This window comes from Symsagittifera roscoffensis, chromosome 9 (genome assembly GCF_963678635.1).
Source record: "Symsagittifera roscoffensis chromosome 9, txSymRosc1.1, whole genome shotgun sequence".
Classification (NCBI taxonomy): Eukaryota; Metazoa; Xenacoelomorpha; order Acoela; family Convolutidae; genus Symsagittifera; species Symsagittifera roscoffensis.
In genome coordinates this window covers 4,542,675-4,555,679 of record NC_087070.1, presented here as the reverse complement: position 1 = coordinate 4,555,679, position 13,005 = coordinate 4,542,675, and the positions used below count along the sequence as shown (strand labels likewise).

Below are 13,005 nucleotides of genomic sequence, written 5' to 3'. Positions count from 1 at the left end.
ACATCTAAATTTGCTTCTTTAGCAAAGTCGGTAATTTTTGCTATTAGTTCAAGAGAATCTGATTTTTTCTCTTCAGATTGGAGACTTAGAGGTTCATTTAATTTCAAAGACCTTGTTTTGGTAGCAAACTCAGTTTTTGCTTTAACCAGATCGTTGAGAAGGTTGTTCTCAACATTGCCTTCATCTAAGTCAATCCATTCTGAATTTTCCAAAGGATCATCAAGTGCAGATATTTCAACTGGTATTTCTTCATAAATGTTTTCATTGTTTATATCTGGTATAGATAGTCGTTTGATTTGGTTGATTTGTTTGCCAAATTGGAAGAAAACTGTTATAATTTGAATCCCACTACAAGATTCTGCAAAATATTCTGGGGCATCTTCAATGCTGAAGTCTCCTCTGTCACTTATGTTGATTAATTTCTTTTTTGCGCCTTGCACTTGAGCATTGACGGGATAGCAATCGTTTTGAAATATGTTATTATCATCTTTGTGGAGTACTGAATAACATATTTGTTCTCCATTGTCTAGGATGAGTTTTATATCATTCGGAATGGTTTTGTGTTCGAGTTGATATTTTTTGATATCAGCGATGGTCAAATTTCGGCTCAATAAGTCAGGAAAGGCTAGGTTTGAACCTGGGGTATAGATTATTTTCAAATTGTTGAATTTTGTCAATACGACTTGATATTTGTAAAATCTATGCAAAAGTTGTCCTTTTCTGGGCCATAAGAAGAGAATAGCTCTGTTGTCACAATATAGGTATAGAGAAAAAGTGTGATCCTATAATGTAGAATTCATAGGTTTGCAAAGCAGATATTATTCCACATAGTTCACGATGTTGAGTAGACATTTTCTGCTCGGCCTTATCAAAGACTCTAGATGTGGCAGAAACAATTCGTTTCCCCTCAGGAAAGTCTTGGATGAGTGAACACCCGGTTCCTACATTTGAGGAGTCGGCATGAATGTGGAATGGGTAGTATACATTAGGTATGGCATTTGAAATATCATGACAGAATTTGTTTTTCAGTTGTTGAAAAACCTCTTCATGGCATGGTAGCCATTAAAACTTATCGTTACTGTTTACCAGTTCATATAGACACTTTGCGTCTATGTGAAAATTGATGATGTATGTGCTGTAGAATCCCATGACACCTAATACTCCTAGAACTTCTGTTTTTGATTCAGGGGATTTCATTTTCTTTATATCATCAATTCTTGAAGCAATTGGGGAAAGACCATCTTTAGAGACAACATGGCCTAGAAATTTAACTTTTCTTAGGAAGAAAAAAGTTTTGTCAGGGGCAGCTTTTAAGTTAGCTTTCCGTAGAAGAGAATGATATTCTCGAATTGTGTCAAACATTTCATTTTTATTTTGACTCTGTAACAGAGTGTCGTCTATGTAAATAATTGCTTTTTTTTCTTTAATGAGGGTCCGAAGGCATATCTCATTAATTTACTGAAAAAATTTGGTAGGGGCTTCAAGCCATAGAAACCAACTTGGTAGGTATATTGTCTACCACCTACGATAAAGCTTGTTATTTTCTGGGCCTCATCTCTTAGAGGTACTTGATGGTAGGCGCAAGAGAGATCACCACTTGTGAAGTATGATCCGTTTATTCTGGTCATGAGAACTTGTAGTGGTTCTAATGGCCAACTACAATTGCTATTATCTGTGATTGAGTTTAGATACCTAGCATCCAAGACCAACTTAACATAGTCTTTTTTTGGAAGAATGATGACTGGGTTTACGAACCATGAGTTCATATCATTTTTTTCATTTAGTTCTCTGACTATGCCTGCTTGGATTAGTTCATCCTTTAATTTGTCCAATCTATACCTTAGATGGACTGGGATTTTACTAGGTCGTTGCTTTTTGAATGTTGCGTCCTTTTTGAGTGGTATATGGAATTTATGTTTTGTTTTTCCAATATCATATTTGTGATAAGAATAAACATCTTGATCCTCTATCAACATTTGAATTAGATCTGCAAACTCATCATCCGATATATCACTTTGTGAGAAATCGAAGTCAGATAAGAATTTAATAGTAGTTTCAATTTCTTTTCAAAGTACTACTATTGTCTTTATCAATTGAGGAGTATTGGATAAACGTTTTGTTGACTAGAAAGGCAATTAGCCGATCATATTGTTCTTTGTTTCGGTAATTTTTAAATTGTTCTTTCAGGGGAGGCCTGCAAAGGTTCTTTGCATCATTAGAAAAGTCGGTTGCTATTTCTTTTTCATTTTTGCATACTTTGACTATATCTGAAACAATTTGTTCAAATATTTCTGATACAATTTCTGTATCAAACACTTCAAGGGCAGGCATGTCCTTGATTTCTTGTCCTGAAACATAGACAAATATAGTAATTCCAGAATGTTGGAATACATCGACAATGATTTTGTAAACTTCTTCCCAATTCATTTTATCTAAGCCACAAGCGATTTTGGGCATTGCGACAGATCGAATGTTATTTGCTAGAGCATGATATTTCATTTCGGACAAGTTGTTAAATATAGCGTCTTAAGTTGGTTTTTGAAAGTACCTCTGTTTGGTAATGAGGTTATATATGATTTGTCCAGATTTTGGATCAGTGAAGATGAGAATATCGTTAATGTTAGCATGTATTGAATTACAAAAGTGTCGTAACTCAGGATACCTTTGCAAATTGATTCAGCAAACCCTTTTTTCATTGCTCTAACTGCAGAGATTGTATGGGCAATGGGCATATTCGATTCAAATATGGATTTTTTCTTGAAGTCTACATATTGTAGACAGGGGCCGGATAATTGGGTATTGCTTTCCTTTGTAGTATTGATAACGGTATTCAGCATGAAAAAGCTATCGAATTCCGAGCCTTCGTTTAAAATTCTCGTTGTGAACTCATCACAATCGTGGATAGCAAATATTTTATCCTCGTATCCTTTAATATCAGTTAATGCATAACCTAGTACACACTTGTTTAGTGTGACGGGATGATCTTTCTGATTATCAATTAGGATAGGTAGGATCTGTTCAATTTGAGTACAAACTGTATTTATGAAAGCCAATTCGATTTTGGTTGTATTTTTATGAGGCAGAAAAGTAGTCCCTTTTTCGAAGTTTGAATTTGGTTCAGCCGAGTGTTTGTATAAGTATGTAGAGCGTGCTGGAATGAACAGGGGTTCTTACAAGTTAATTGAGACAATTTTTGAAACATTAGGATATTCTTAATCGTTATTCATAAATAGGATATTACACCTCCTTTGATTTTAGCTCGACTGCGGGGATATCAAAGTAAAGAGCTTTTAAGAAGAGATGACAAAAGTCTACTCCTAATAGATTAGCAGTCTTTTCTTCAGTTATCCACACTTTGTGGTAAGATGGATACTTTCCATCAGTGTCGAAAGAAGATTGAATAGATGTATGGCCAAACATACGTATATCAGATCCATTATAAGTCTTTGCTTTAATTTTGAATCGGTATATTGTCATTTTCTGACCTAGTTTTTCCAATTCGCGAAAAGTTGGGTAGTTTATGATACTACAAGTCGATCCTGGGTCAACCATGAATTCCATTTCGAGTCCACTATTATTATTTTTGTCTCCGGTGGCAAAATGATATAAGCTAAGATATATCCTTGATTTAGGATTACTATCATCGCTTGGTTTCGGAGACTTTAATAGTTTAAAGGAAAGAAATCAGTGATTGCGTCACAGTAATTGACTTCTTCCTCAACCCAGTGGGTGGTTCCAGACTGTATCTGATTCGATCTAAAATTTGGTAATTGAGATCGCGTTGAGTCTTGACTGTTTTTGCTATTATAGCTTCCAGTGTTATATGGTCGACCCCTAGGATTACTATTGAATTGCCTATTTTCTTGGTCGTAGAACTGTTTAACAACTTGTTCATTTTCTCTGAAATTGTTTTCTCTGGGATACCTATGGTCATAGATTTGGGGACTTTTGGATTTGAATGACGATTGTGCATTAGCCTTTTGGAAATTGTTTCCGTTGTTGTTATAATTATGGCGAATGCCATAGTTAATTTGGTTAGTGTTTGAATTGTTAGTAATCCTGTTTTGGTTATCCCAAAACCGGTTGCTTGGGTTAGGGTTATTCTGGTTAGGGAAGTTATTTGGTCTTCGATTTTGTTTTAAATCGGTTTCAAATGAAACTCTTCGTTCATTTTTTGTTGTGAGCTCTTTTCGCAACTTATTTATTTCGTCCTAAACTTGCTTTTTTGAACATCTAGATATAGAATGTCCATTGATTCTGCAATATTCGCAGAATTGTGTACTATTAGGTCTTCCCTTGATGTCAGGGTGACGTCGTTGAAATGAATTCTGATCATTGATTGCACTAACTTTTTGATTCTTGATAAATTTGGTTAGTTCTTTAATTTTAGTTTCTAATGAAGTCATTTTATCCGTTGTTGACTTATTAGCTGGATCAGTAGCAACAATGAATGCTAGATCCTTAGTGATTACATGATTTGTGAATTGATCCCAATTGGCATTTGGATGCTCTATCATGTATTCATGAGCTTTTTGTTTAAGGGTTAGATGTCTTAGTCCCTTAATTAAGAAATCAATATATTTTTGACTTCTTTGTCTGGTTTGTATAATTCTCTCAGCATTTTGAGCATCTTCATCAGCATGGACTGCTTCATCAATATTTTCGGGCCATCCTCTATCTACAGAAGATTTGATTCTGTGGAAGTAATTTTTTATTAATTCGCCATCTTGGCGAGCTGCATTTTCAACATCAATTCTATGTTTGAATTGATCTCGTCCGTCAGTGAATCTATTTAGGAAGAGATCTTTGAGTTGTGCCCATGTGGTAGCATTGTTTACATTATCATTGAACCGTTCAAGAGATGTATCAGTTAACAATGATCCGAATAGGGATCGTTGTCTGCTATCATAGCTGCGTCGTGCGTCGCCATCATTAGGTCTTTGACCTAATGAGAAACGAATTTTGTTTTCAACTGTTTTCCAAAATGCTGTAGCATTTTGGTTCGGATCATTTCCCGAAAATGTCATTAAAGACAAGTTGGGACGGGATATTGGGGTATCAGCCATTTTATATTTAGCTTAAAACTTAAAAAGAACGATAGAAAAGTTTATAAATTTGCTTAGAAAACTTAAATTTCTGATTTGGAAATTTATTACTTCTCTTTATTTTTAAGAGAAATTTCACAATTCTCCAGTTTGAGAATTGGAATCTTTGCTTTTTATCTCTTTTTGAGACTTTAGCAATTTTAGCGAATTTTGAGAAGGTGTGCCTCACTGGTCGCACCAATTTATTCCGAGCTAGCAACACTATGTGCGCCGAATAAAACGCTTGCTAGGAATAAAGGGTCCTTTCTACTTTTTAACTTAGAAGATAAATCTAAAATTCGCTGAGAAAAATTTTATTAGAAAAGAAGTTGAAAAGAGTATGAATTTACAGCAAGTTGCCTTTTGACTCAATATTTATTTTAATGGTGAGATTAGAAATATTTTTACTGAGAATGGATATTATTTCAGAGAATGGTTGGGGTGGTTGAAGAGAGTGGTGTTGGTGTTAGAAGAGATATTGTTGGGAGTTGTTGGTGTTAGAAGAGAAATAGTTGGGAATGAATTCCCGTAGTTTTGAGCTTCTATTTATACTCAGATGGGAAATCGTACCACTTTTCGTATCAAATGAGAAGTTACTTCTTAACTTCGTATTCTCTATTCGGGCATTCGTATTTTACGAGAAGAATGTTTCGTATGCTCGTATTTTACGAGAGGAATCGTTATTATTCGCATTGAACGAGAATAGTCGTTTTATTTCTCAATGCTTAAAACGTTATACGAATTATTCCAATAGCATTTCCCTTCCTTTTGCAAAGGAATAAAAACATATTTCTTTTGTGGTGGCGGCGGCGTCACACTTTGTGAATGCAATAAAATAATTCATGTTTCTGTTTCTATTTGAAATCAGAACACTATCTGTTTGGAGGTGGATGTTGCATCGGACAGGTGAAGAGATACCTGCAGCACGGACTCCAGGACCAGGGTGTGTCCCCCTTTCTCTACATGGACCAACTGACTGACTACTCCTCCCAAAACAAACAACTCAACTACATCAAGGTCAAATACGACTTTAACAACAAGCCTGGCTCAGATAAACATCCATGGACCTAACACGCGAATCATACAATTCCGTACACAAAGTCGATGGAAAAAATGCTAGTCATACAACTACCCTCTATGAAAAATCACGAATAATAGACCTTTCATGCAATTTTCTGTTCTCATGAAATTGCATGGAAATTGTATGACTACTAGCAGTTTTATATATATAAAAAATGTTTGATTGGCATTTTTGTTCAACTGGGGATCAGCTAAAATAGTCGTTACAATACTCGTAATTTAACTCTAATTTAAGAACAAAGTTTGTTCATATAGTTCATAGAAATGATGAAAAATACATCAATGCAGAAATATAGTTTAACCTTTTTATGGCGGTTTAATCAAAACTGTTGCCGGTTTATTTCTGTTTAAAAACCATTAAAAGAGAATTGATGATTTCCAGTTCGCTGAATATTTCCTATTTTGTTTCAGGCGTTTCACGTTCCAGCACTCTGTATGAACTTAATAGTTGAGATTGGGTTTGGAAAGGGTCCATTAAAGATCCAGTGGGACGGTCCAAAGAGTCCATTTTCCGAATTCTTCCTAATGATAAACAATGTTGATAGAACAGACGGTGGAATAATATACGTACGGTACCTTGACCATCGAAGTCCAACAATTTCGTTCGATTGGTTCAAGCATAATGTTATCTGCAAAGATCAAAAATGGATATGCGAAGAGCTTACCAATGACGAGAAGAAAACCTTGCAAGAAGTAAAAGGAAAGTCAATGGCGGGTTCAGAAGATGGTTTGGGTGAAAAAGAAGGGACACAATTAGGTGAAAAAACCTCAAACGAAGAAAAAAGCATAATGACTGAGATAATGGCACAACACAAAACAACCGATCGCCAAAAGGAAAGCGTGGCGAATAAAAAACAAGGAGAAACATCGATAAGAAAAAATGGCAACGAGTTGAACGTGAAAACAGATAGTTCAGATGAAGCAAAAACAAAAGCAGAAGCAGCAAAGAGAAGCGAAGAAGAAAAGAAGAGAAGCGAGGAAGAAAAGAAAATAAGTGAAGCAGAAAAGAAGAGAAAGGAAGAAGCGAAGAAGAAGAACGAGGAAGGAAGGAAGAGGAACGAAGAGAAAAAGAAAAGAAAAAATGAATTAAAAAAGATTTATGAGGAAGCAGAAAAGAAGAGAAAGGAAGAAGCGAAGAAGAAGAACGAGGAAGGAAGGAAGAGGAACGAAGAGAAAAAGAAAACAAAAAATGAAATAAAAAAGCTAAGTGAAGCAGAAAAGAAGAGAGAGGAAGAAGTAAAGAAGAAAAGCGAGGAAGCAAAGAACAGAAGAGACGAAGAAGAACAAAGAAGTGAAGCAGAAAAGAAGAATAAGGAAGATGCAAAGAAGAAGAACAAAGAAGAAAAGAAGAAAGAGGAAGAAGTAAAGAAGAAACGCGAGGAAGAAAAGAAAAGATTTGAGGAAGAAAATAAAAGAAAAGAAATAGAAAAGAAGAAAAAGGAAGAAGTAAAGAAGAAAAGCGAGGAAGAAAAGAAAAGGTTTGAGGAAGAAAATAAAAGAAAAGAAATAGAAAAGAAGAGAAAGGAAGAAGTGAAGGAGGAAAACGATGAAGCTGAGAAACGACGCGAAGAAGAAAAAAAAACTGAAGCAGAAAAGAAGAGAAAGGAAGAAGTAAAGAAGAAAAGCGAGGAAGAAAAGAAAAGATTTGAGGAAGAAAATAAAAGAAAAGAAATAGAAAAGAAGAGAAAGGAAGAAGTGAAGGAGGAAAACGATGAAGCTGAGAAACGACGCGAAGAAGAAAAAAGAACTGCAGCAGAAAAGAAGAAAGAGGAAGAAGTAAAGAAGAAAAGCGAGGAAGAAAAGAAAAGGTTTGAGGAAGAAAATAAAAGAAAAGAAATAGAAAAGAAGAGAAAGGAAGAAGTGAAGGAAGAAAACGATGAAGCTGAGAAACGACGCGAAGAAGAAAAAAGAACGGAAGCAGAAAAGAAGAGAGAGGAAGAAGTAAAGAAGAAAAGCGAGGACGAAAAGAAAAGATTTGAGGAAGAAAATAAAAGAAAAGAAATAGAGAAGAAGAGAAAGGAAGAAGTGAAGGAGGAATACGATGAAGCTGAGAAACGACGCGAAGAAGAAAAAAGAACTGAAGCAGAAAAGAAGAGAAAGAAAGAAGCGAAGAAGAAGAACGAAGAAGAAAAGAAAGGGAGCGAAGAGGAAAAGAAAAGAACAAATGAATCAAAGAAGATTAGCGGGGAAACAAAAAAGCTAAGTGGAGAAGAAAAGAGAAACGAGAAAACAATGAAGAAGGAAGAAGAGAACAAAAATATTGAAGAAGAAAAACGAAAAAAAGAAGAGGAAAAACAGAAAAGCAAAGAATTTTTAGCTGAAGACGGAAAGCCAGAAGAATTTAGCGAAGAAGAAAAGAATAAAAACGAGAAATCGACGCAAGAAAAGAACAAAAGTGAAGAGCAAGAGAACCTAAGTTCAAAAGATTACTTGATAAGCGAAGAAGCAAAAATGCGAAGCGAGGAAGCAAATAAGAGAAGCGAGGAGGCAAAGAAAATTGGCGCGGAAGCAATGAAAATAAGCGATGTAGCAAAGAAGAGAAGCGAACAAGAAGAAAAAAGAAGCGAGGAAGAAAAAAAAAGAAGCGAGGAAGCACAGAAGAGAAGCGAAGAAGCAAAGAAAAGAAGCAAGAAAGCAGAGAAAAGAAGCGAGACAGCGATGAAGATGAGCGTTGAAGCAAAAGAGAAAAGCCTCGAAGAAAATTGGAAAAGCCAGAAAGCAAAAACGAGCGGCGAAGAAGGAAAAAAGAGAAACCAGAAAGCAAATCAGAGAAGCGAAAAATTAATCGAAAAAAGTAAAGAAGCAAAGGAGAGAAGCAAGGAAGAAAAGAAAAAAAGCAAGAAAGAAAAGCAAATAAGCGAAAATGAGAAGGAAAGAAGCAAAAAATTTTTAATTGAAAGCAAAAAAGCAATGAATAGAAGCGAGGAAGCAAAGAAAAGAAGTGAAGAAGAAAAAAAGAGAAGCCAGAAAGCTAGAGAAATAGGAGAGAAAGCAATGAAAAGGAGCGAATTAGAAAAGAAAAAAAGTGAAGAAGAAAAGAGAAACGCTTTGGATCTAGGTAATGAAAAAAGTCATGAAGATAAAAAAGTAAACGAAACAGCTTCGGATGACGAAGAGTGGGCGATAGACAAAGCGCTTCTAGAAGAATTGAAAAAGATACAGAAAGCAGCGCTGAAAAAGAGCGAAGAAGAAGCCAGACAAAAAGAAATGAGAAGATTAGAGAAAGCCAGATTGAAAGGAATCGAAAGGTCAGAGCGGGCGAAAGTCGAAAAGATTCGAGAAGCGAGAGCAAACCAAATTGTAGAGAATGAAAGAGTGAACCACTTGCAAACAATCAGTGCTATAAATGAAGCTAAAATAAAATACCATCGAAAGATGATGAGAAAAACTAGGAAAAAGATGAACAAAATAAGGATGGCAAACAAAAGAAATATGAGACGACATGAAAAAGCCATTAGAGAAAATAAAAGAATCAAAGAAATACGGAAAAAAGAGCGGATTCAGAAGTTGGAGAGAATGAGACAGTTAGAGCAGGCCATCGCAGAAAAAGAAGCCAGATGGATTGAGAAATCAGGCGCCCAAACAGTAAGTACATATCAAAGCAAATCAATAAATCATGCAGACACGGTAACATTTTAATTAAAAGCGGAAACTATTAAGCAAATCATCAGATATAAAATTAACTAATTTTGACATTCCAGCCCAAAAAAGAACTCTCACAGACATCATCGTCAACACTAGAAACGTAAAATACAAAACCACTGACCTTAATGGTAAAACATATGGTTGGGCCAAACTGTAGTTTGGTAAATTTATGGGTGAGCTTGCGGAATCAAAAACTGAACTTAAAACGTGTCAAAAACTGCTGCCAATTCTAACAAATAACAAATGTTCTTGTCAGCTTGAAACAAAAACTTTGTAGTGCAATATTTCGGTATGCAATACTTTTGCGAAATCCATAAATAGGAATTTTAAGTCAATTTCACAACCAGCTATTGCGTTCCACAATTTTTAAGCAGATTTCATAAATAGTGAGCATCCGACGTTCTGTAAAGAAACCAAAACAAGAAGGCACGTATCAAGGCGATGAAAGGAGGTTATCTTGCAAGATAAGGCAAGGATCGTGCAAGATTCGTTCAAAGAGGATGCATCTCTTAAAAGATCTTGCAAGATGCTTGCAAAATCTTACCAGATAACATCCTTTAAAGATAACATTTTTTAAAGATCTTTAAAGATACAAATTTTTGCGCAAAAATAGTTTTACATGCGAAGGCAACCAAATAGCGTTCGTGGAAGAACGAAGCAATCATAGCAACGTGTACATATAAACAGCCTGCTAAGCGGTTGCCCTCAGAAAGCTTTCTTTTTTGATTTTTTTGTGGTAGGTGACTATCTCCAAACATTGATCGAAAACTTACACAAAGTCTCTCAAAATAGGAAAAATTTATTTTATCAAATGAGAACATAAAGTTTCAGACATAAATCATGGCAAAGATAATTACATAAAGCATAATATTAACATTAAGTTGCTTTTAACTCAGTTTTTTTGTACAATTCCTTTTTCCTATTAATTTTTCTGTTGATGTTTTGTCATTTATACTTCTAATTTCTTCTTTGATGGTAGCGACGATAATAGTGACGGCTCTCATTTGAACAAATTTTCGAGTCCATTTAAGAGAACTAATTTTTTTGTAAGAGATTCGAGGTTTGAAAATCTCAAAAAAAAAATATATTTTTTTTCTCCAATCTAGAGCCGCCACTTGCCCGCATAACTCATTTTGATGATTAAAATTGTAGGCTCTTAATGACTCTACTTTTCTGTACCTGAACATATAAACCATTTAAAAAAATTTGCTTAACAATTTTTCTTAATTGCTTCGTTTTTTTTTCAAAACTCTTTTGCAAAAATCTTTGCACACTGAGAAAAACTAGGATGCATGATTATCTATTAGACTCTTTAAACAACAATGAACAGCTTACACAAGTTTTATCTGTTTTTTAAATCAACTCAAAAATTACTGCATCCACGTTTTAGAAACAGTTTGTATTGATCACGGTCCTAATTTCTTTTTTTTTGTTGATCCGACAATCGATACCAAGGTAACGGAATATTTGTGCTCGTGGTGGGTTTTTTTTTATTCAGACAAATTCGACTTTTTAGCTAACCGTTTTTGACGAAGTTTTTTCCAGATCATACGAAAATTATTGTTGTCCTGAGATCACATTTGAAAAGATATTTCACCTGTGATCATTTTTTGTAAAGTTACAGGGGTTTAAAAATTGTCAATTTAGCCACTTTGGGACAATGACGCGCAATTTTTTGCTATTAACGCGTAAGCGGAGAGTTAATCCGTCTTAGAAACCGTTCGAAATTGGTTGAAAGAAGTTTATTTGCCATAATTGATTTAATACAATGAGCGAAATTTATCCTTTTAATCTTTATATGGCGAGTGGGGGTATGATTTTTATAAAATATATATTTCAAATTTTAGAAAAAAGATTCATTTTGTTTTTATTTTTCATTTAGTTTTTTAATGTTATTACTGCTCTATAAACCTTAAAAGGCAGTCGGAACATTCAGGCCTTCATATGAATAGTCTTGTTTCGTTTTAGGACAGAAGTTTTGCAAAATAACCTCCATTTTGCACGATAACCATAATTTGCAAAAATAAGGCAAGATCTTGTCATATAAAATCTCTTGATCGGCTAGGGCTAAATGTCCCGACTGCTTTTGAGGACAAAATATTTTAGTTTGCGTACAAGTTTTGATGAAACTTTCAAACAACATGAAATCATGTTAAAAGGATCATAACTATATAAACTAACTATATGAAAAACAAAATCTAGCGAAGTATTAAATAGATCAAATAATTGCCTCAATTCAACTTGGAACGGTTTCGGCAAGGAATTAAATCTCCGCTTATGCACTGATAGCGCGAAATATATTACGCGTTATTTTATTCCAATTTGGCTGAAATGACAAAATTTGAAGATACCTAACTTTTCAAAGAACGATCACAATTATAGAATAATTTTAAATTAGAGCATGGGAAAAGAATACTTTTCAGATGGTATCAAAAAAAAATCTTCCAAAACTGCTTGTTAAACAATCGAAATTAACCTGAAGAAAAAAACACTATTCAGAAAAGTAGGAGCGATGATTTAGTTCGCATAGAAAAAAGTTTTAAATAGACCAAATACCACGCCTGAATTCTATTGGAAACGATTATTAAGACACTTAAACGTTTATTGCAAGAAATTGGCCGAATTAACAACTTTTAAATCCGTAAAACTATCTGAAAAACAATCACAGTTGAAATATCTCCTTATGACTGAGCTCGGACAAGAATACTTTTCAAATGATATCAAAAATTTTCACCAACAATTGGTAGAAAAAGTCAAAAGATCGCCAGGAAGATTAAAAAAAACAACTCCAAGCACAAAAATTCTGTCTTTCTCTTTGAAAGTCGGAACAAAAGGTTAGCTGGAAGATTATTTGAAAATAAGTTTCAACACAAGTTTGGCAGAGCCTCAGCTCAGTAGTTATACCTCGAAGCAGAAATGCGACTAGCGCAACATATTTTATCGTTTCGCATTCTTCTAAGCGCGGTGATACGACTCCGCACGTGAACACGAGCCAAGAACCAAGAATTACATTGCAGAACAGAAGTGCAGTTTGTGCTGCTCCAAATCACTCTTCCCATTAGACTAATACTTTTTCGGGCAATGCTAAAAACTGATTAATCTGTGAGCTCCTCTGAACACTGAATTATTCAAATACCCAAGTTCTAGAGAAAACACTACAATATTTACTTAAGAAAAACCAACTTACAGCAAAAAA

At 34.7% G+C, this 13,005-nt stretch overlaps 1 protein-coding gene across 2 annotated transcripts in view; it reads left to right on the top strand.

Moving 5' to 3' along the window:
- The window catches only part of LOC134854097 (golgin subfamily A member 6-like protein 25), a 68,792-nt gene that overhangs the window by 40,833 nt on the left and 14,954 nt on the right, over positions 1–13,005 (top strand). The window contains exons 4-5 of one of the 2 annotated variants that reach the window (XM_063870203.1): positions 5,953–6,101; positions 6,576–9,749. In XM_063870203.1, coding sequence (XP_063726273.1) covers positions 5,953–6,101; positions 6,576–9,749 — 3,323 coding nt within the window. The remainder of the gene's footprint in view (positions 1–5,952; positions 6,102–6,575; positions 9,750–13,005) is intronic. The other variant, XM_063870205.1, reaches the window with a different exon arrangement.